At 40.2% G+C, this 24,917-nt stretch overlaps 2 protein-coding genes across 22 annotated transcripts in view; both read left to right on the top strand.

Moving 5' to 3' along the window:
- HSPBP1 (HSPA (Hsp70) binding protein 1) overlaps positions 1–17,393 on the top strand; it is a 30,190-nt gene extending 12,797 nt beyond the window's left edge. The window contains exons 6-8 of the mRNA XM_026711871.2: positions 1,213–1,309; positions 3,004–3,115; positions 14,929–17,393. Coding sequence (XP_026567656.1) covers positions 1,213–1,309; positions 3,004–3,115; positions 14,929–15,006 — 287 coding nt within the window. The 3' untranslated portion in view covers positions 15,007–17,393. The remainder of the gene's footprint in view (positions 1–1,212; positions 1,310–3,003; positions 3,116–14,928) is intronic.
- Positions 17,394–21,228: 3,835 nt separating this feature from the next.
- PPP6R1 (protein phosphatase 6 regulatory subunit 1) overlaps positions 21,229–24,917 on the top strand; it is a 72,425-nt gene continuing 68,736 nt past the window's right edge. For 11 of the 21 annotated variants that reach the window (XM_087915918.1, XM_087915919.1, XM_087915932.1 and 8 more), the window contains exon 1: positions 21,435–21,580. Coding sequence is in view for 2 of the 21 variants with exons in the window: in XM_087915934.1 (XP_087772060.1) it covers positions 21,403–21,405 (3 nt within the window). In the remaining 19 variants the exon portion in view is untranslated. Of the gene's footprint in view, positions 21,406–21,434; positions 21,581–24,917 lie in introns of those variants that run through there. The other 10 variants (XM_087915921.1, XM_087915915.1, XM_087915928.1 and 7 more) reach the window with 6 other exon arrangements.

Below are 24,917 nucleotides of genomic sequence, written 5' to 3' on the forward strand. Positions count from 1 at the left end.
GCTAACTAGGGCATATAAAACCTTTGCCAGACCAATTCTTGAATACAGCTCGTCTGCCTGGAACCCACTCTGTCTATTGGACATTAGCACGATTGAGCGGGACAAGAGGTATTTCACAAGAAGAGTAGTCCACTCCTCTACTCACAATAGAATCCCTTATGCCACCAGGCTTGAAATTTGGGGCATGGACAATCTGGAACTGTGACGCCTACAGTCTGATCTAAGCATAGTAACAAAATTGTCTGCCACAACGTCTTACCTGTCAATGACTTCTTCAGCTTCAACCACAATAATACAAGGGCAAACAATCGATAGAAACTCAAGGTAAACTGCTTCAAACTCGATTGCAGAAAGTACAACTTCAGCAACAGAGTGGTCAATGCCTGGAATGCTCTACCCAACTCTGTTACACCCTCAAATCCTCATAGCTTCAACCTCAAACTATCTACCGTGGACCTCACCCCATTCCTAAAGAGGTCCGTAAAGGGGCATGCATAAGCGCACTAGCGTGCCTACCGTCCCTGTCTTACTATCCCCATTTATCTGTATGTAATTCCTTTGTTCCTGTTTATGTCCATACTTATACTTGCTATCTTGTACATGTTTGACAAACAAACAAACACTATTGTCCTAATAGTGACTGCAACTCTGACCTGGTGATCTTCCACCTCCCTATCCACTGTTCACTTGTGGGCCACATAAAAAGAAGTACAGATAGACTTCAGCCACCACAGTTGAGTCAAAAATTTCCATTGCTAAGGAAAGCAGTTGTTGAGTCAGTAACAACCTTTTTTCCCCACAGTTTTTAAGCAAATTACTGCAGTTATTGAGTGAATCATGTGGTCATTAACCGAATCTGGCTTGCACCGCTAACTTTGCTTGTCTGAAACCGGCTGGGATCACATGACCTGGGATAATGGTGATCACATGACCTGGATAGTACAACCACCATACATACCTGCCAATTGCCAAGTGCCTAAATTTTGATCACGTGACCATGATCAACAGTTGTGTGAAAGACAGACATAAGTCACTTTTTTCAGTGCCATTGTAAATTTGAATAGTCACTAAACAAATGGTTGTATGTTGAGGAACACCTATATTGGGCTAGATTTGGCCTCTTGTCCATACCAGAGTTTGCTGACTCTTGCTATAAAGGAACTTTTACTTTCATTTGAGGAGTTAACACCTTCTGCATTTTTCTCCCTGCAGAGACTCTCTGTTCCATGGGCATGGTTCAACAGCTGGTGGCTCTGGTCCAATCTGAACACAGTACCTTCCATGAGCACGTCCTGGGAGCCCTGTGCAGGTATCAACAGGAATGAAATTCAGAGAATTAGAAGTGGGATTTGGATGTGGGGAAAATGTCCTTGGCAGAACAGGTGAGGGACTATCTGTCTAAAAGAGGTAGCTCAAGAAAGAAGAAGACAAAAAAAAAAAAGAAGGAAGGAAACATCATAAGAGCTGCAGAAGACATTTCTCTTCACCAGTTATTATGGTGATTGCCGTCAGGGGGAACCACTGAGATTTGCCAACCAGATTTGGCTGGTGGCTGGTGAATTCTGGAAGTTAAGGCCCACACTTCTTAAAGTTTCCAAGTTTGAAAAACACAGGCTCTAAATAATGAAACTTAAGTGGATGGACTGCTAAGAACTGCATTCTTGTTTTTATTGTTTTAAAATGTTTTTAGTACTTAAATGGTAATATGTTTTTTTGTATTGTAAGCCATCTAGAGTCATTGACTGAGATTGGGAAACTATAGAAATTGAATGACTAAATTATTTATTCATATATTTATTTATATTCTACTTTCGTTATTTAACAAATAACTCAAAACAGGTAATATATCCAACACACTTCTGCTATTTTTCCCACAACAACAACAACCCTGTGAGGTGGGTTGTGTTGAGAGAGAGTGACAGGCTCAAAGTTACCCACCTGGCTCTCATAGCTAATGGGGACTTTAATACACTGTCTATTGCTTTCTAACTCAGTGCCTTTACCACTAGACCCAATTGGCTCTTTATTTAAATTTATTATAGCTGCACACTTCAGTGAACACTGGATGGCTTACAAATGGAAAACATACATGCATACATTTAGAAACATGCAACTGTACAATTTTAAAACATTGCTTATAATTTGAGTAGGGAAGGGACTGATTGCTGAATGGCTGGCAGGAGCAATGAGTGGAAAGGGTTCTTTCTCCATTCTTTGAGACTATGACTGTGTTTGTTAATTCATTATATTGATATTAGGTTTGTTTTAAAATCCAAGATTAGCTGACAGGGAATTTTCATCATATTAAAATTATTTTACGAAGGATCTGCTATATGCAACAGACCATATTAAGAATATGTAGCTGGGTCCTTGGCGTTTCCTTGGGCTCCAGATTTCATTTTAAATAAACAAGGTTCAGCTGGCCCAGCCCTGCTAGCTTACAGGCCTTCTGAGCTACTGTGAGATTTGACTGGCCCCTATCCTGTTAAACTTTTAAGAAGACTTTGAAGAATTGGCTATTCCCTCAGCCACATGGGCCAGGATGTTAGAGAAGCTAATCCTGGAAAATAGAAAATATATGTTGATGAACCCTGACTGTTTTTTGTTTCAAATTTTGTTTTTTTCGTTGTATACTGCCCAGACTCATATTTTTGCAAGTTGTCAGATCAAATGAAGCCATAAACAAACAAATAGTTAAATAAAACAAAAGACATTCAGTTATCTCTCAGCTAACAAAAAGTATGGCTTCTTATCCATGTCTGTGCCATATATAATCAATATATTTTGCATAGGTTCAATATACAGCATGATACAATATGTTGTATTCCTTTCTCTGTTTTTGTTCTGTTTCTTTCATTCTTTTTTTCCTTTCTTTTATTAAATGAATAAAGGACACTCAAATTCTTTTTTTTTAAAAAAGAAATTGTTAACTTCTCATTCACCCACCTCTAAGCTTTGCTTGTTTCTTTCCCTCTGTTTGACTGATATCCTTGAACTTTCCAGTCTGGTAACAGATTTCCCCCAAGGTGTGCGAGAGTGTCAAGAGCCAGAATTAGCACTGGAGGAACTGCTAAAGGAACGCTGTCGGCTGCTTAGGAATCAAGAAGAATTCCAGGTAGGCCTGCATCCAGTTACTCCTACTGTCACCTCCACTTTTTCAGTTACCTGATACTTGAGAAAGGCTTGAGATCAGGGGTGGGATTCTACTAGTTCGCACCTATTTGCTAGAACCGGTTGTTAACATTCTAAGCAGTTTGGTTGTTAGAAGAAATTACTGGCCTAATCCTGTAAGGAAGGCAGGAAGGAAGCATTCTGGTGTTGCTTACAGAAACTGCCTCTCCATTAACCCTTATTACATTTTTGGCAGGACTAGACTTCCTGTCTCTGGAACGTCTCTGGAGTCCCCCCCCCCCCTTTGCTAGTACTTTGCTTGTGTGGGGTGAGCATTCAAAGTTAGAATGGCACTGAAAAAAGTGACTTATGACCATTTTTCACACTTATGACTCTTGCAGCATCCCCACAGTCATGAGAGGCCAGGCGAGGAGATGCATGCCTCAATGTGAGTGATGTTAAGTTGGCCACACCCAGCCAATAACATGACCACCAAGCCACACCCACCACCTAAGCCACGCCCACAGAACTGGTTGTTAAAAATTTGAATCCCACCCCTGCTTGAGGTGTTACCTTGAGAAACATTTTGATAAGAGTGGGTGAAGTGGGATAAGGTGATGGGGGCCAGAAAGATGGGTTTTCAAGAAAAGGGGAGGGTGTGTGTGTGTGTGTGTGTGTATATATATATATATATATGTATGTATGTATGTATGTATGTATGTATGTTTTCTGAGGTTCTCTGAGAGTTTTGCATGTGGATCTTGGTTGCTCGGGTTTTTCTCGCGTAAGATTCAAGTACTTCGAATCTTACGTGGGAGAAAACCCAGCAACCAAGGATCCATATATATATATATATATATATTCTTAAGTTTTATATAATTTTATAATATATAATATATAATTTTTTAAGTAGAAGACTGAAGAACAGGTGAACAGGAACTTCAGAATCTCTTTGGATAGCGATAGGACAGGAACAGAACAGAATAAATAATAAAGTTGGAAAGGACCTTAGAGGTCTTCTAATCCAACCCCTTGTTCAGGCAGGAAACCTAATACTATTTTCAGACAAATGGTTGTCCAATCTCTTCTTAAAAACTTTCAGTGTTGGAGCACCCTTCTTGGAGGCCAGCCGTTCCACTGATTGTTCTAACTGTTAAGAAGTTTCTTCCTTAGTTCTAGACTGCTTCTCTCCTTGATTAGGCTCCATCCATTGGTTCTTGTCCTGCCTATTTTGGAGAATAGATATACGTCCTCTGGATGCTGCCTCTTGTGAGGGAACTGCAGGACAATGGTTTCCTGTGGGTTTGAGTGTTGAGAGACAAAGGGATCGGCCATCTTGCTCACAACTGTCACAGAGCCTTTTAAAGAACACCATGTTTGCAAGCCTCACTTTCTAACCACTTTTAGAAATCGGTTATTAATCATTTTAAAGCTATTATAGACCTTTGGAACAACAAGTTTGAAAAATTATAAATGTAAGGACTTAAGATATTTTGAAATGAACAGTAAAAGACTAAGAATTTGATTTATTTTCTCAATAGATTAAGGATTTGGATAAATTTAGAATATTGCTAAGATTTTGGAATTGGCTATGAATTGGTTTCTTATGGAAAACAGTGATATATTGACTATTCTGGCTATTGTAAACCACAACAAAGGTAAGTTACTTTAGGATTTCAGAAGCTGGACACCAGTTTAAACTTTAAAGGGGGATTAGATATTCTGAGCAGAAGAATAAAAATACAAGTCTGTTATTGATGTCAATTAATACTGGGACTTACAAAATGACAGAAACATAACATCAGAAATATTAAAGGAGATCTCTAAAGAATGAAGCCAGAAGTTGGTAGCTATATTATCGACAGTATCACTAATGATGTTTGATTCTGTGGATAGATTGTGTCCAGAAGATGTCAATGAGGGAATGACTGGTTTATAGCAAATGTTATCTGACAAGATAGACAAAGTACCAGAAGTGGAACTACAGATGACACTCCAAGAGAATAATCTGAAAAAGATCCTTTTTGGATATACAAAAGAAACTCCCTGATGTTTGAAAACTTAAAAGGAAAATATAAATAGAGAATGATCTGGGAAATATTTTCTTACTAGATCTACAAAGGAGGCATATTAAACCCTTAAAAGAAATTTTGTGCAATGGGATAAAGAGAAATTAAATCCTATAATAATGCTTGATTGAATTAGAGATTAAGATTGTTAGAAGTAAAAGGAACCAATATAAAGTTGATTTATTTAATCAAGAGTCAGTTTGGTGCATGGATGTTCAAGCTTCTGGCTTGCCTCAGCTACATTGAGTAAAGAGGAATTGTCTTGGGCCAAATATAAAATGCATAATTAAGTTAATATATGTAAATCACATAATAATGTTAAAACTTTGCGATCTTGTGAGGATGCATTACTACCTGTCCAGGGGCGCATGCAGTTCATGGGTTACAGATTAGACATGCCTTGTCTAGTAATTCAGTCACCAGGATAGAAAGTAAGAGTTCGTGAGTTCAAGTCCCTCCCTAGCTATGAAAGCCAGCTGGGTTACTGGGCCAGTCTCTCAACCCAAAACAATCACACAGGATTCTTGTGCTGGAAAAATAGGAGGAGGAAGATGTATTGGATATGTTTGCTCCCTTGAGTTATTTATAAGAACAATAAAGGTGGGATATAAATACATAAAAACATAAAAGTGAGACCATTTTTTTTGCCAAGTTCTGGCAATTCTTTCTGGACATTTTTCTGATCCCAGGACTGAAAAGTTTATATTTTATGAATTTATTTATAGATAAGGAATGGGATATGGGATGAAGAGATAATCCTTTTGTAACCTGAAAAGGAGCTAAAAGTTACTAAACTTGTTGATATTTGTTGTGATAAAGGTTGGATGTCACTACTTCATGTTTTTTTTCTTTCCTGTACATTTTCTTCTTCTTTTTCCTCCTTTGTCTTTATCTAAGTTTAGTTTGTATTGTTTTTACTATTATAATCAAAATTCTTATTAAAATTATATTAAAAAAGAAAACAGTGAAACCACACAGCTCTGCCTTATTGGCAAGGGCTGACCCCCAAGTTTCTGGATGCAGTTCAGAGTGCCGGTTTTAACCTTTAAAGCAGCGGTCCCCAACCTTGGCAACTTTAAGCCTGGAGGACTTCAACTCCCAAAATTCCCCAGCCAGCAAAGCTAGGGACATCTGTCCTCACTGTGAGTTGTGTTGGGGATAGGTGCACGAAGGGAGACTCAGCCAATCTCATTGTACACATGTTGTACTTTGACAATAAAGGTAATAATAATAAGAAAAACAAATCTGCCTCTGCCGCCCTGCCGCCTGGAACGGGCCAGAAACGGGGCACACAGAGGCCAAAAACAGGATGCGGGGGCCGAAAATGGGGTGCACAGAGGCAACAATAGGCCATGGCGATCCCTGCAGCCTGAAATAGCTGATTGTCAGGAGGCTGATCCGACTGACAATCAGCTGCTTGTGCTAATCAAGCTGTGCTGAACCTGACCAGGCTGTTTGTGCTGCAAGGAGGCAAATTGCTGGGAGGCAGAGGCCAAAGGATGTGGTCTGGTGGGTGGGCAGGGCTTCGGCAACATTCGCTGTATAAGATGCACAAAGATTTCCACCCACTTTGTGGGGTGGAAAAAGTGTGTCTTATACTCCGAAAAATACGGTATATACCACTCCACAGTGCTTTACAGCCCTTTCTAAGTGGGTTACTGAGTCAACATATTGTCCCCAACAATGTGGGTCTTCATTTTACCAACCTTGGAAAGATGAAAGTCTGAGTCAGCCTTGAGCTGGTCAGGATCGAGTGCCTGGAACTCCTGGAGTGAGTGGTGAGTTAGCCTGCAATACTGCATCCTCACCTCTGTGCCACCACGGCTCCTGGCCTGACCCTTCATAAGGCAGCCGTTGGCTGTGCCAGGCCTTCTTCCTGAGGCTGTACGAGGCCTTGTCCAAATTGTGTGGAGCCTTCTCACAAGACTTAGAAGCAAAGTGAGCAAAGCACAGGGTGGCAAGACCAGTAGAGGGGGAAGGGCAGGGCAGCCGAAAGAGCAGAGATGGGTGGAGTTGAAGAAGAGGAAGTCCCTTAGCTTACTGAGACTTGGGGCTGGGAGGGACCAAGCCAGGAATGTGTTGAATTGGGTGGGATTTGGTTAACAACAGCAGCCAAGAATGCTTGAGTTGCTATTGTTAAATGATGCAGTCATGTGACACGGAACTTTATAACCATATTGCTTAGTGATGGAAATTTACAGTCCCAATTACATTAGTTAACTGAAGACTGCCTGTGTACTCAAACTAGTTTTAGTATTCATAACTTTGGGATTCAAGTCAGGTCTACCTTTGGCTGGCAGGCTGTTGGTTATTCCCCACTTCCATGATGCAAGCAGGCTTGACCTAAGATATGCTGTTTTTTTTCATTATGGCCCCAGATTGTATATTTGCAGTCTCCTCTTACAAATTACATTGGCCTGTCCTTTCAAAATCATTCTGGAGGATAATAAAGACAGATCATGCTGATGAAGATTAAACATTAATTATGTAACTACTGAGGGTAATAATGCAGTTTTATTGGATTAGTTGGTAGCTTATTTAGTAATTTAAGAACATAACAGTGCCTACTGGATTGGGCCCTGTCCCATCAGTCAATTCTCACAGTGGTCAACCAATTGCACAAAAACATCCAGGAAAAAATCTTACTATTGTCTGAAAAGAACAAGCCATTAAGAAATCAAAGTTTGAAGGTTTTTTGGAGGGCAAGTACTATTATTATTAATAGAACACAGCTGGAAGGGGCCTTGGAGGTCTTCTCCAACCTGCTGAAGCAGGAGTCCCCATACCATTTCAAACAAGTGGCTGTTCAGTCTTTTCTTAAAAACCTCCTGGGATGAAGCACCCACAACTTCTGAAAGTAATCCTGGTTTATTGTTCTCACTGTTAGGAAGTTTCTCCTTGATTTCAGGTTGCTTCTCTTCCATCCATTGCTTCTTGTCTTATTTTGCTTTGCAAATGAAGTCGACTCCCTTCTCTTAGTGGCGGCCCCTCAAATACTGCAATACTGCTATAGTTTCATCCCTGGTCCTTCTTTTCGAAAGACTAGCCATACCCAGTTCCTGCAACCATTCTTCATATTTGTCTCCAGGTCTTTAATCATCTTAATTGCTCTTCTTTGCACTTTTTGATGAGGAATTTTTCACTAAAAATCCACTAACTCACTTCCAAGGCCAGTATGGTATCCCATAAGTAATCATCAACTGGGCAGAAAATAATTGCTCAGCCCCACATACTAGTTTTTGTACTTTTGCAGGAATATGACTTTTATGGACTTACACACCACAGACTATATTAAATGGGCACATTTTCTAATGCAAATAGTATATATACAGGTAGTCTTTGACTTAGACTATAGAACAATAGGGTTGCAAGAAACCTTGGAGCCACAGACTGGACAGGGTAGCCAAAAGTCTAAATGTGGCCTGCAGGCTGTAAAATGCCCACATCTGGTCAAGATCCTTCTGCATCTTGAGTCTATTTCTTAAAGTGTTGTCTATTTCCACCAAATTGGTGTCATCTGGGAATTTGATGAGTTCCCCTTCTAGTCCCTCATCTAAATCATTTATGGAGATTTTTAGGAGGACTGGATCTAAAAGAGAACCTGGACATACCCTACTGCATGCTTCCCTCCATTTCAATATAGTGAGAACTTCACATTGAGTGTGATTGATCTGCCATTGTAAATCCATCTGGTGGTGGCATTACCTATCCCACATTGTTCTGTCGTGGTCTACTTTGTCAAATGCCTTACTGAAGTCTAAGTAAAATATGTCTGGATGAAAGTTTTTTGCTAGGTTTGTCAGGAACCTGTTTGATCTTCCACTTGGTGCCGAGTTGGTCCTCCAGTTGATGTCAGGACAGTTAAAGTCCCCCATTGGTGTGCTTCCTCCACACCTCAGCTAACTGATTAGCAAAAGGCCATCTATTTCTTCTGCTTGTTTGGATGGCAAGTATAAACCTATACACTGTCATTTCTTTTTTTTTCTTTTATATTAGCTCAAATATATTCAAGAAGGTTTTCATTCTTGTCTCCACACACACCTACATTTCTTTAGAGGTGTAGTTATTTCTTACATATAATGAAATACCACATCCTATTTTATTAGGTCGGGATTTTTTAAACAATTTAAATCCTTCTAGCAGTTTCATCCCACCAGGGATCGGTAATGACAAAAGTATTGTACCTGCCCTCATATACTAGGACAGAGGTCCCCAACCTATGGGCTGCAGTCCATTAGTGGGCCGTAAGCTGTTTGCAACTGGGCTGCAGAAACGGTGGGTGAGTACGCACACACTCATCCCCACTTGCGTGAGCAGCAGCCAAAGCATGCACTCATGCTGCCTTTTTGATTGACCTTGCAATTACTTCCTACGTCTCCTGTTTTATATCCGGGTTCTTGTTACTCCTCATCACTTGATTGGTTGTCTTGAGGTTTATGCTTCTCTTGAAGTTCATGCTTGGGATTAGATCCTAAAGACTTACAACCATTCATTTTGCAGTCATTCAAACTTACATTGATACTGAAGAAAGTGATTTATGATGACTTCTCACATTTATGACCATCACAGCATCCCCAGGGTCACGTGATTTGGGTGCTTGGCAACTGGCACGTGTTTACTATGGCTGCAGCGTCCTAAAGTCATGTGATTGCCATTTGCAATCTTCCCAGCTGGCTTCCACCAATGGGGAAAGCTGGATTCATTTAACAACTGTGTGATTTGCTTAACAACTACATGATTTACTTAATAACCCCATTGGTAAAAACAGTTGCAAAATCAGACATGATGCACTTATCAACTGTCTTGCTTAACTATGGACATTCTGGTCATAATGCAAGGACTATATAGGCCAAATATAGGGTCCCATTGTTCAGCACCCAAAAGGACATGTGGGAGAGGGTGGCTTTCCATGCAATTACAAGCTGCATGTGTGAATCTCTTTATATAATTGAGACAGGCAGCCTGGTACTCTGTTACTCTGTAGATGTTTGGGACTTCAGTTATCATCAGTATGGCCACTGGCAAAGAATTGTAGGAGTTGTAATCCAGACTGCCAATCATAATTCTAGTTTTGTCACCTCTGCTTTAGCATGAATTGAAGATAGGGGAGTGGGAGGAAGAGAGCAACATTACTTTTGTGAAAGTGGTTCTCTCGCATGTTCCCGGAACAAACAGTTTTCCCACCCCTGCTGTTAGCAGTCGACAGTTTTCAACGAACATAGCAATTAGGTTGCACCGGGCTTGATAATTAAACAATTGGCATAATGTAGTAAGTAGAGGGGATGAGAAAAGCAACTTCATAGTTCCGTCTTTTAACTACCATCCTTCCCTTTCTCTTGCCAGGCTCCGTAATGTTGCCAGATGAAAACATGGTCCCTCTTTTATGCCCAAATAGCTATGGCACCATGTTTGCAACAAACTCAGGAAGTAGGTTTGTTTTTCAGTGGCCTATCCTTGGTATAAGGGAGCTTGCTGGGCAAGTATGGGTCCAAGTAAGGCTTATACTTTTGAGTTATACGATCAGCTACATCCTAGGATACCATCCTGCTTATTTCTAGTACAGATGGGATATTCATTGCATATTCAACTATTTCTTTCTTATAAAGACAAAAAAGGGGGAACAGTTTCATATAGCGATTAAAACACCAGAGTAGAAACTCAGAAACTGAGTTCTAGTCCTGTTTCAGGAACAAAGCCAGCTGGGAAACTTGGGGCCACTCATTATCTGTCAGTTCTGGCAAGAAGAAGGCAGGAAAAACCACTTCAGACACCTTGCCAAAAAAAAACAACAACACCCCAAACCAGTCCAGACAGTTGCTAGGAGTAACACTGACTTGAAGGCATTTAAAAAAAAAAAAACACACACATACACAAAATGTTTTCACTTAGAAAACTGGTATGCTGAGATTCAGCTGAGGCCTGATTCTTTCTGCTCATTGCTGTTGGGTCATCTCTCTTTTGCCAATCCAAGCTTCAAACCTCAAAGGCAATCTTTAAATAAAAATAATAATCCCGGTCTCTTGAGGCAGGTTCTATGCATCTCAGTGACCAGCTTCCTCGTATTTTCTCAGCTCTGGGAAATCAATCAGTTTCTCTGGTTGTGTTTGTTTTATATCTTGTCCAATTCCTTTCCTCTAAATAAAACCTATTTGATTTGTTCTTTTTAGATACCGTTCCCCATTATATTTGTTTGTTTGATTAGCTGGGCATTCCCTAGATGATTGTGTGCACATGTGTGTGCATATACATACAAACTTAATAAAATGGTCTGATTGAAATATGTCTATTTTCTTTCCTAATTTACCCATGCTTTCAATTCTCTTTCTTTCGTTGTATCCATTACGTCAAATTTTGAATCCTTAGCTCTTTGGATTCTACAGATAATTATTTGTGCTAGATTGTACAAGTAATAAACTCTAATTTATTTAGAGAATTTATATGGCCGCCCACTCACTTTCAGTGACTGGGCAGCTCACATGACCCTCCTGGGGGAAGAAATATACAAGTAGTCCTTAACTTACGACCACAATTGAGCGCAAAATTTATGTTGCTAAGTGAGGCATTTGTTAAGTGAGTTTTGCCCCATTTTACAACTTGTCACAGTTATTAAGTGAATCATTGCAGTTATTAAGTTAGTAACCCAGTTGTTAAGTGAATTTGACTTCCCTATTGATTTAGCTTGTCAACAGGTCACAAACGGTCATAAATATGAAACCAGTTGCCATCTAAATTTTGATCACATAAACTTGGGGATGCTGCAGTGGTGGCAAGTGCAAAAGTGGGCATGTCATTTTTTTCAACGCCATTATAACTTTGAATAGTCATTAAATGAACTGTTGTTAGTCAAGGATTGTATACAATGCCGTATTGTATAGACAATATGGCATTGATAAAGCCACTCCACATTCCTAGGGATCATGGTTTTATGATTCCTCACTAAACTGTTTCTGTTTCATTTCATTTTATTCCCTGTTTGGTTTTTGGTTTTAATTTTCTCTTAATCCTTTCTTTTACATCACTACCGATGGTAATCTTGCCAGCAGGGAGTATATTGTTCATATTCATTTCATACAGGTCACACTCTGAGATTTCTTCACTAAAGAGCTTGGCTAAAACCATTTGAGATGTAACACGTTTAAATCTTGTCTTACTTTTAGAATTTTAAAACAGCAACCATAGATTTATATTGTAATACTTAATGCACAATTTCCTTTTTGTGCTTACGACTGCTGGAAACTAGTTTGAAATGAAATGTTTTTTAAGCTACAAGGTACTGAAAATTGGGCTTCAATAGATGTTGGAAAAAGAAAAGACAGCCAGTACAGATGAGATAGATTCGATGATACATTTGTCCTTACAGATAGTCCTCATTTAGCGACCACAATTGGGCCTGGCAACTTGGTTAAGCGAAGTGGTTGTTGAGTGAAACCATGTCTGTTTCAGCTTTCCTTTGTTCTACAGACAGGCAAAATGTGAGGTTTGGTCATAAAGATACTTTTTCATAACCATAAATGGTTGCTTAATGAGGAGGACTATCTATAATGGAATGTGGGAATGGCCCTGGGAAACAAGGTGACCCCTGCCTAGGAAACAGATAAGTGACAATATAGCCTGCAGCTGGATAATGGGCAGGAGGAGATAGTGGGAGACTTCTACTCTCTCAATTGAGGAGATTTGCAAGATTCTATTACTGTAGCTTCACAGTGAAGTAGATTTAGCTTATGTGGTTATATTTCCCATCTGGCCTACCTGGGCGGGTGACGCTATTAGCACCATGTTATTAGTCATGATTCAGAGGATTATATTCCCATTTTTTGAGTCTACTCACAATGTACCTCTTTCTGCTCGCAGTTTGACAAAGAAGCTAAGAGAGGGGAGATGGGTATGACTGGAATGTATGGGAAGCTGGGAGGGGAAAAAGGGAATTTAGACTGTTTCCCCAAAGTAAAATGCTTAACCTGGATTGATGGACAATGGACACAGGGCTGCCTGGGGGAAGGAAAAGAGGATTTTTACTATGCTGTGCTTTGCACCGAAACCTCAGAACTGGCTTTACCTCTTCTGTACCTGTATGGATCTGTCAGTAAAGTTTAACTCTTAGTAACAAAAATGTTCCAGGAGGGTTTTTTTTGCTGTGCATGTCAACAGGACAGGTTCACAAAAGGTCAGGGAAATACTTTGAGCAAGGATGGATAAGGACAGACACCTACTCCCCTGCAGAGATTTTAGTTTACTTTCCCACAGACATTGGCCAAGCCAGTGGGGGACTGATGGATATTAGGGCTTTGCAGAAGAGGCTGGGTTACCAGTTGTCTAAGGCTCCTGCAAGTCATTAACTAAATTCATGTGGACTGCAGCCTAATTGTAAAAGCCTTTTCAGTTAGTTATTTTAGATGCCTGGAGCAAATCCCCTGTTTCTTTCCTGCAGCCTCTTCTAGGAAGGAAGAGAAAATAGGCAACTCGATCCAGGTTTTGTTCCAGTTGCACTAAACTGCTGAGCTCTCTCTTTGGTATGGAATAGGCCTCCCACTCCCTGCTAGAATACAGCTCTTGGAAGGAAAAAAAAATGTTTTTCCATTCACAATTAAGGAAAACTAATACGGTATTCCTCAACTTACAACAGTTCATTTAATGACCGTTCAAAGCACTGACTTATGATTGTTTTTCACGCATACGGCCATTGCAACATCCCCACGGTCACCTGATTTACATTTGGATGCTTGACAACTGGTTCATATTTATGACAGCCGCTGTGTCCCGGAGTGCCTTGATCTTCTTTTGCAACCTTCTGATAAGCAAAGTCAATGGAGAAACCAGATTCATTTAACAATCGTATTACTGATTTAACAAATTTGGCAAGAAAAATCATAAAATGGAGCAAAACTCACTTAACAAATTTCTCACTTAGGAACCTAAATTTTTGGCTCAATTGTGGTCATAAGTTGAGGACTACCTGTATATGATGGAGGCAGTTATTCATTCTTGTTTAACATGGGAGTTTTCAAAATAAAAATGTTTTACCTTTCCCACCCAAAATGGGAGTCTGAGATTGCCCCACCAGAGAACTGAGTCAGGACATGCCTATAAGTGGTCCTCGATTTATGGCTGCAGTTGAGCTCAGAATTACACTTGTGAGTCACACCAGTCGTTAATCAGGTCACCATGTCATCGCGCCCAGTTTGATGACTTTTATTTTCCTGCTGTGGCCATAAAATGAATGCCGCGGCCTTTTAAGTGAATCCATTTCAACAAGCATTTTCTGACAGAAACCGGAAGTGCCATTTTCCAAGTAAAAACGCAAATCATGATGACGTGATTGTGGGATGCTGCAAATGGCCGTAAACGTGGGCCGAGGGCCCAAAATATGATCATGTGACTGCAGGGGAGACCTGAACACCAGAACTTCCCAAGTCATAAGAAGCCCTGGGAAGGTCCATCATAACTTGGAATGGTCATTAGGCTACCAGTCATAAGTCGAGGACTTCCTGTATTAGTCATAGTGGTCTAACATTAGATATTACAGGAATTAATAGAAAAGTCACTTATGGGGCAGAATGGAACAAAAGAAACAGTATTGAGACTGAAGTTTTGCCAGCAAGGCAAGCATTCCTGATTGCTGCATGCACTTAAAGTTCTCGTTAGCTTGGACTTTTATTGACAGATGCATAAAGTTGCAGAAATCCAATAATTTATTTATCACCTATTCTTTTCTTTTTTTTATTTATTTAATTTGAAAAATAAAATGAAGGAGGAGCTGGATTTCTGCGAGACCCTACTGCGTCTTTGCTTCCACAGTCAGCCTGAGGAAAACAACATGGACCGGTAGCTTGGCTGTTTGACATGGTTGAAGTTCGCACTCATCTTTGGATCTGTGCTGGTTGGAGGCCTCTGATGGAAATACCCCCATTTATCCTACATCCGCTGACCCAGCGGTAAGCTGGAGTAACAGAAGATCTTTTGGAAACTGAGATATGTTGCTGTTAAGCTGAATGGTCAGCAGGAAGACTTTCATAAGCTGTTGCTGCATAACTTCCTTTTCATCATCCTGCAAAATGCATTTTTCTATCCTTGTAGTTTGCTGGTAACTTTGCTCATCACAGTATAGCTTCCCTACTCTAAAAACCATAGTTTTTAAAGGATTCTTTCAATCTCCAACTTTAACTGGGAAATGAGCCCTACTTCCTATTGTGCTTTGCTTGTTTTCATCGTTGCTGTGATTAGAAGGGAGGGACGAGGTTGAGTACTTTTTAATGGCTTGGCCATTTAAAGCCTTGGAAGAGAAATCAGCATTTTTAAAAAATTCTATTCCCAAGCATGTGCCTTCCAGATGTTTGAACGTTCACTCCCATTATCCTTAAACTATCAAAAACAGGGTTTATGATGCTTCATCTCTGTTCATGCAGGTAGCAATTGAAGTCCACAGGTATGGAGAACAGAGTTTGGGGGGCAAACTCTTTTCCAGCTATCACTGAAAGACAGGAATGTTGCTGCACTGCTCTTGAGCACGAAAATGCTTTCAGCACCTCTCAAGATGGCATCTATGGCTGAGGGTGAGAGGGTTGTTAAAAATTTAAACACATATGAAATCATCTGGAAATCACCTCCCACTCCAGACTTACAAGATTGCTGCATTTTTGTGCAGAACATTAGGAAACCTGGCTACAGCCATAAATTAATCAATTTTAGTTCAGGATTCTGCTTAAAATAATGTCTATCTCTTGGGGATGATAGGAAGTAGGGGACCCCCCAAATTACTTCTCTAAATATGTTATGTTTGTTCAGCAAAGTGAGCTTTTTACGCCTATGTAGAAATGCTGGATCTGTATGATAGTTACCTTTAAAAAGTGTTTCAAATATGGGATAACTGGAAAAGGTATGTCAGATTGGGCATCTTGAAAGGCAAACAGACTGTTGCTTCAGTAGAGATGAAAAATGGATTACCATACATAGAGGTAAAAGGAAATTCCATTTTCTTTGCAAGTCTTGGAGCCCTGCCTCCTTCCCCCCGCCCCCCCCTTGCAAATGGCTTTCCTGGTTAGAAATGGGGATTGTAGACCTTTGGATTCCCTCCCCCCCTCCAATTGGCTCATCTGATGTACAGTATTCAAGCCACTTGTATCTTCTATCACCACGCCTTGCTATTGCTGTATTCTTTTTAACAAGTTTCTCTTTTGGGTGATAAGTCTGGCATGTTTTTTGTTTTTCCTATCAGCAAAAGCTTGTAAAATGTTGAACACCTCTCTTTCACCTTTTAACATAAATAAACATAGAGGAAGATGCTAGATCCTGCAAGAGAAGGGGCCGCAAACTGGAAGCCTGTTAGTCCTAATCAGCCTCCTTTCCATCAGCTAATGCAGAGGACTTCATACGTGGCAACTTTAAGACTTGTGGACTTTGACTCCCAGAATTCTCCAGCCACAATTCTGGGAGCTGAAGTCCACAAGTCTTAAAGTTGCCAAGTTTGAGGACCCCTGAGCTAATGCCTACCTTGGTACTACCCTAGAGGCAAGACTGCTGGATTATACAGGTAGTCCTCGATGTACAATCATAATTAAGCCCAAAATTTCAATTGTTAAGCAAGATAATTAAGTGAACTGTGCCCAATTTTGTGACCTTTTCTGCCACAGCTGTTAAATCACTGCAGTTTTAAGTGAATCATGTGGCTGTCAAGTGAGTCTGGCTTCTCCATTGATTTGGTCAGAAAGTTTGAAAAGGTGATTACATGACCCCGGGACCATCATAAATACATGCCAGTTGCCAAGCACCCAAATTTTGATCCCTTGACCACGGGGATGCTGCAATGGTCATAAGTAGGAAAACCAGTCATAACACACTTTTTCAGTTGTAACTTTGGTCACTAAATGAATGGTCATAAATCGAGGACTTCCTGTATTGGGAAATAAAGCAATGAGATTTGCTCCCACACTCGTATATATCAGGTAGGAACAGGGGAAGGAATTGTCTTCCCAAAATCATCATCCATAAACTTGACACTAACCAGATATAGGAATGTATGAAACTGAAAAGCAGAGAAAGAACAGCCAAGAGCTAAAAAGTAGATATCACGTAAACAACCCTTTGGCAAGATGGCTTATTTCTTATTTTCCAAAATGCTGGGGATGCTCTTGTAGTAACACACATCTTCTTTCTTGAATGTTAGATGTGTGATTATAGACTTGGGTTCAAGGTCCTGAATAAAAACCTTTCACCACATGTATCCTCTTAACTACTGTGATGATTTTAGTAGGTATTTCATATTGCGTTACAATCAAGCTGAATTTAAACAAAAAGACAACTATACAACTAATACCTATGCTTAAAACGGGTTTAAAAATGTTTAGTAATTCAAAGTGTTACCTCAGGCCTTTAACCAAATCCGTTACTGGGGGAGTGGGGTACCCGAACTTTGGCATAAGCTTGAAACCAAGCTGCTTTGGCTATACAGTATATGGCATTGTTTATGCTCCAATTCTGAATGCGTTTAACCTTAAAGTAGTCCCATAAATTTATAAGGGTGAAAATGCTGCACTTCAAAGTGCTGGTATATATATTCTTTGGCAATATTTCTCAACCTTCCCCAGCCAACATGGATTCTGGGAGTTGCATGTTAAAGTTCCCAAGGCTGAGAAACAGCCTCCAATGAGAGTTACTTCTATAAATTTGTGTATAAAAATACAGATATCTATCACTTAGCTGCATTGTCAAGAAAGAACTGCTTTGCCATTATAACATACAGGTAATCCTTGATTTTCCACCTCAATTGGGACCAGAAATTTCATTGCTAAGTAAGGCAGCTGTTAAGTGAGTTATGCCCAATTTTATAACCTTTTTTTTTTTTGCTATAGTTAAGTGAATCATTGCAGGTATTAAGTGAATTCAGCTTCCCTCATATTGACTGCTTCTTGGAAGCTAACTGGGAAAAATCACATGATGATCACATGACTCTGGGATGCTGCAACCTGCTGGTTGTAAAGCTCTCAAATTTTGATCATGTGACCGTGGGGATGCCTCAATGGTTGTAAGTGTGAGGACCAAACATGAGTCACTTTTTTTGATGCTTGCTGTAACTTCAAATATTTGTTAAATGAATAATTGTAAGTCAAGGACCACCTGTATATGTTTTATGAAAGGAGAATTACAGTAAGATAGGATGTGACTTTCTAGTCATTTTGTACTAGAGCACAAAAACACAACAATAATTTAACAACAGCAGTTTCAGTGGATCTTATGTTCAAAGTAAAGTTCCCAACGTGTTTATATATATAGTCTCAGCCATTATGTAGCTTGTTGGCTCTTAGCTTAGAGCAAGCTGTATAAACTCAGTTATTTTGCTTTGTAAACCATGACTCATGGCTTAATACAAAATAACAATTTGCTGTAGAATTTGCAGGTCTTTAAATCAATAACAATTTCCCCCCTTATTTAAACCATCCACCCTGACAAAAGTACCATTTAGGGGGAGGGTTTCTATGTTTAATCCATCAACGCCCAGCTGCCAGTTTTGATTGTTGCAACACTGTAAAGCAGATATCATAGAGTTATAGTTGGGGCTTGATTATCCCAGGTGACCCACAAAACACTGACCTACTTCTCTTTGACAATGAGATCCCTCAGATTCCCAAAATCATAGCTGGCTCAGCATCCCAGATGCAGTGATCTGCTTGGACCAACAGCCACAGAATTGCTTACATTCATGACACAGCTGTCAGGCTGGTATAATCCCTGGTTAAGAAATGTCCCCTGCTGTCTCTTCAACCCAAAGGAAAACAAGTTGCAATATACAGGTGAAACTCAAAAAATTAGAATATCGTGCAAAAGTTCATTTATTTCAGTAATGCAACTTAAAAGATAAACCTAATATATGAGATAGACTCATTACATGCAAAGCAAGATAGTTCAAGCTGTGATGTGTCATAATTGAGATGATTATGGCCTACAGCTCATGAAAACTCCAAATCCACAATCTCAGAAAATTAGAATATTGTGAAAAGGTTCAATATGCTAGGCTCAAAGTGTCCCACTCTAATCAGCTAATTAAGCCATAACGCCTGCAAAGGGTTCCTGAGCCTTTAAATAGTCTCTCAGTCTAGTTCAGTAGGAATCACAATCATGGGAAAGACTGCTGACCTGAAAGTTGTGCAGAAAACCATCATTGACACCCTCCATAAGGAAGGAAAGCCTCAAAAGGTAATTGCAAAAGAAGTTGGATGTTCCCAAAGTGCTGTATCAAAGCACATTAATAGAAAGTTATGTGGAAGGGAAAAGTGGAAGAAAAAGGTGCACAAGTAACAGGGATGACCGCAGCCTGGAGAAGATTGTCAGGAAAAGGCCATTCAAAAGTGTTGGGGACTTTCACAAGGAGTGGACTGAGGCTGAAGTCAGTGCATCAGAGCCACCACACACAGACGGATGTATTCCTCTTGTCAAGCTACTCCTGAACAACAAATGTCAGAAGCATCTTACCTGGGCTAAAGAAAAACAGAACTGATCTGTTGCTCAATGGTCCAAAGTCCTCTTTTCTGATGAGAGCAACTTTTGCATCTCATTGGAAACCAAGGACCCAGAGTCTGGAGGAAGAATGGAGGCACACATTGCAAGATGCTTGAAGTCCAATGTGAAGTTTCCAGTTTGTGTTGATTTGGGGAGCCATGTCATTTGCTGGCGTTGGTCCACTGTTCTTCATTAAGTCCAGGGTCAACACAGCCATCTACCAGAAGATTTTGAAGCACTTCATGCTTCCTTCTGTAGCCTAGCTTTATGGGGATGCTGACTTCATTTTCCAGCAGGACTTGGCACCTGCCCACACCAAAACCTGATTCAGTGACCATGGGATTACTGTACTTGATTGGCCAGCAAACTTGCCTGACCTGAACCCCTTAGAGAATCTATGGGGCATTGCCAAGAGAAAGATGAGAGACATGAGACCGAACAATGCAGAAGAGCTGAAGGCCGCTATTGAAGCATCCTGGTCTTCAGTAACACCTCAGCAGTGCCACAGGCTGATAGCTTCCATGCCACACTGCATTGAGGCAGTAATTGCTGCAAAAGGGGCCCAAACCAAGTACTGAGTACATATGCATACTTATACTTTTCAGAGGTCCGATATTGTTCTATGTACAATCCTTGTTTTATTGATTGCATGTAATATTCTAATTTTCTGAGATTGTGGATTTGAGGTTTTCATGAGCTGTAAGCCATAATCATCACAATTATGACAAATCATGGCTTGAAATATCTTGCTTTGCATGTAATGTGTCTATCTCATATTAGTTTTACCTTTTAAGTTGCATTAGCTGAAATGAACTTTTGCACGATATTCTAATTTTTTGAGTTTCACCTGTGTGATCATTTGTTTTTTTTTTAAATGCACCCCAAGAACCTAGTTTAAATCTGTGCTCATGAAAATCAGATTACTGTGATAGTTCTGGGATACATCAGAAAAATTAGCAGAGTATTAAGCTTTGCGGGCAATTTTTTTTAAAAAATGATACGGTTATGATGGGATCAGTATATTTGTGGACTAGAATGCTCCATCAAATCACGTGTATAAATGCGGTACGGACATGAGACTGAGCAGGGCCAACATGAAATGGCAGCGATACAGCAGCCCGTGAGATGGATGGTTGAAACCGCGATTACAGAACACGTAAAAGGAGCCCAATAGGAGGTACACATATTTTAGTAAAAAATACAGGTTGGAAACACAAGGAAGATGCCTTCATCCTGCAGTGGATACACTGGCTAAAATGATGGTGATGATAAAATGTAAAGTATTTCAATTACTCGGCAATAAAACTTGCTTAAAAGAAATAGCAATAAGAATAAAGCTAGTGAACGGAGATGTGCTCACTTGGGAGGCAAATTTAAACCAAATTGGGGTTGGGGGTGGGGAAAGGTCTTCGAAAAAAACGCGCAGATGAAAAATAATCACCGTCTCATTCTCGCGCATGCGCATTGTAGGCTGGCTTCAGGCGGCGCCTGCGCTGCTCGCGTTTTTCCTTCCCTCCCTCCCTTAAAGCCAAATGGGAGGAGCCGGGGAAGCGAATGCGAGGTTGCGCGGGGCGTGGGGGGCGGAGTGGGGTATGGGGTAAACAAGTGAGGAGTGAGAAGGAAAGGAAGAGCGCGCGGAAGAGAAGGTAGAACAGCAGGACAGCGAAGAAGGTCCAAGCGGAAGGAAAGGCGACTCCGGGGTGTAAGGGGCGGGGTTCAGCCGGAGGAGGAAATGGCAAGTGGGCCCCTGGAGGCGCGCGCGGTGGCTTCTGGGATCGTGGCGGTGAAGGCAAGGGGAAAAAAAAAAAAAAAGAGCGAGTGAGCGAGCTGCTTTCCCATTTCCTCCGCCAGCTAAGAAAAAGGGCAGGAAGGAAGGGGCTCGTGCCCGGTGAGCGCGGTGGATCTTGAGGGTGAGGAAAAGGGAAGCGGGAGAAGGACTGTGGCTAGGAGTGGGGGAGAGAGAGAGATGTGGGAGCCCTGTGGGAAAGGAAGCTGCCGCCATTTTAGAGAACCCTTTGGGAGACCCTCCCCCTCTTCTTGCCCCCTCAATATCTTCTCCCCCCTCCCCACGGCCCGTTTGGGCGCTTGTCTTCCCTCTTCCCGCCTGAGGAGTCCTTGCTGGGCCCTCCTCCCTTCGCTCCCTCTGGTAACAACCCGGCTTTCCTTCGCTGCACCCCGGCGCCCCTCTTCCATGCCTCCCCCTGCCAGAATCGCCAAGCTTCGTCCGGATCCTTCACGCCGTGAAGGGATGGGGTGGGGGTCGTCAGCTTTTCGTTCCCCAGCATTGTAGCAGCCTTTTAAGGTCTCTTAAAATTAAGTAGTTGGAAAGGTAGGGAGACACCCCACATGCCGACCGCTCTCTCCCCCAAGTCCTATTTCCTCCAAAAGTTTTGGAGGCCCTAAGTCTGAAAACTATACACTTGAAGATACGTGCCTGTACGAATATCCTGTTGACAGAATCAGAATTGAAATGGACTTGACCGGAGTGGTAGGATTTACAGAACAGTGATTTAAATAAATAAAAAAGAACCTGGGAAAGTGATGCCTAAATGGTGTGTGTGTGTGTGTGTGTGCGTGCATCTATACTTAAAGAAAGCTTATAAGTAAGAGGAACAGGTGTCAGAAAATTTTGAGCACCCCATTTTTGTATCTTTGGTGAGAATGGCAACTTCTACGTGGGTGGGATGATGGGTCAGATATGTATCAAATAGCTGCACTGTTTTAGGTTTGATTAGCTGAGAAAAATTTGGTGTTTCACTTGGCACATATAGAATCTTTTGATTTGTTAAGCCTTATGCACAGTAATCAAAAGTAAAATGTAGACTTCTTTTAAAAATTATTGGCAAATGCCTATTTTTGTGAATTTTTAAGCAAGAATTCAGAACAGCTGATACTCTTATTAGTATGTACATCTTAATACATAAGGCATGTCACATTTACTGTGGACCTGATATTTTCTTAGTTGCATTTTATTCTGGCAATAAAATAATAAAACTAGAAAGTGATGATTCATGAAAGTACGGATATTGAAATGTATATTGACAAATATATTGACAAGGCCTGATTACAAATGATTTATAAATATGACATAATTTCATGATATCAGGTACCATGGTGACACAAATTGCTGAAGCTAACTAAATAGTTATACAGTGCTTATATTTCAAATAAAATCAGACATTTATTATCAGTGCACAACATGTGTACATTGAAATATTTATGGTTCTAAACTAAACATTTTATTTCCTAATGCAGGGAGTTCGCTCTAAACTGAGAAGTGAACCCAAAAAAGGGGAAAACTGATTTTTACCACAAGAACTTTAATCTCATCTTGAAAGCAAATTGAGTTCATACTTAGCTTGTTTGTAGAATTCACAAAAGATCCCTAGATACTTTGTATTTTGTCTTTTTTCATAGTTTAAAACTGAGAATGAGAAAAATAGTTATATGCAATATATTTTACAGTATTTTGGCTGCTGTCCATTGGGGACATTAAAATATAGACAAACTGATCTGTGATGCAGCTCCTCCTTTCCATTGATCTGTCTGCTATTAACCGAAAGAAAGGGATCACAGCAGCCTGTCTGATGTGTCTTGTTTAAATTTTAAGAAAGTGTAAATCTTTCTTATCTGAAAGAGCCAAACAAAAGTAAGCCATAGAGATTATTATTATTTATACTTTATCTTATTTTAAAGATTCAAGCTGCTTTGGCAATCATAGTTAAACTTAGGAGTATACATATGCAGATTGCTTTGACAGTTTTGGCAAGAAGAGGCATACATTTAACCCCACTGCTACAATCAGCACATAAGGAAGGAATTGAAATGGATGACATGACATTTCAACAAAGTTTTTCTTTTAATATTTTTGGACCAGACAGCCAGGTATTTCAATTCCTTACATGTTTTCTATAGAAGCACTGGTCTGAAGGAGTCATGCATTTGTTGTACTTGATTGAGCATAGAGAATATTATTTTTCTGCATATAGTCTAGATATGAGAAATTCTGCTATAGTAAATAACCTCAAAGGAGTTTTACTGCTTCTTAATAAATTTATATGTAGCTCCAATGAAAGGAGCTCCTCATTCATAATGCAAAGTTCAAGTGACTTTTCCATGACATATGGAGGAAATTTATGGCATCTATTTGTTTTAATGGAAGATTGAAAGGCTTTTCTCCCAGAGAAAATAGGATTTGCTAACTTGGTAAGAGGGCCTTAGTTTGACTGCATAGCATGGATTTCTCCAAGCTGAAATTACCACTTATCTTTGCCTTGCATTACTATGGGGGCTCAAATTCCTGGCTCTCTGTCTCTCTTTTTGGCCTTTGAAATTTAGAAAGTCTACAGTATAAATATAGACTAAGCTTTGCTTTCTTGGAAAAGGAATGCATTGCAGAAAGTACAGATCTGTAGCAGCAAAGAGCTTGAGAGATTAGTGGATTCATTTTGCTATTCAAAAACTTAAGTACTGTACTTTCCAGGTTAACAAGTGGCCTTGGGGGTGGGGGAATACCCTCTGTTCCAAATATAAGAAAAGAGTATTCTGGGCTAGATGATGAAGATGAATAAATAAGGGTAGTTTTTGATTAGTCCTTAGTGTGTTACCACTAAGAGTAATGAAATTGATAAATGCGGATGGGAAATAGCTTTATGAAATTATGCATATAACTGAAGAATCAGTAAAACCTGCATTTCTTTAAAAATTATAGCTTGTTAAAAGGTAACAATTGATATATCCATTAACTTGGTGAACCCAATAGTTTGCCAATAAATACTAGCCTGGTTGCTCCTAGTGACTGATAGGAATGCACAAGTGTTAGCTGACCTGTAGAGGTAAAGAAAGTCTGGCAATATTTTTTCCCTGGCAGAAGAAGGGAATTTGTGCTTCATAAGCTAATACTTCCAACAAAGAGTGTTTAAGCTATGGTAACCACCATTACCTTCTATCTGTCTTTCCTCCTTTGGCTCTATTTCTCCACTTTGGCACAGAGAACCAAATAATTTCCAGACTTCTGGCTAATTTAAAAATGCAAATGGTAGCAGCTGTGAGAGTACAATAGCTCAATTTATCTTTATTCCTTTCTCTGGAGTCGGGATGCAGTCTGCTTGATCATCATTTCCCAATGGCAAGTGGGTTTTTCTTTTAAAGTCTAGGAGTAAAGTTTCCCAACAAACAGTCTGAGAAATGTTTTGCAATTTGGAAGAAAACAAGTTTCCTCTTGCCAGGGTCCCCAAAGTAGTTAAC

This window comes from Pseudonaja textilis, chromosome Z, assembly GCF_049901715.1.
Source record: "Pseudonaja textilis isolate UNSWEBS1 chromosome Z, rPseTex1.2, whole genome shotgun sequence".
Classification (NCBI taxonomy): Eukaryota; Metazoa; Chordata; class Lepidosauria; order Squamata; family Elapidae; genus Pseudonaja; species Pseudonaja textilis.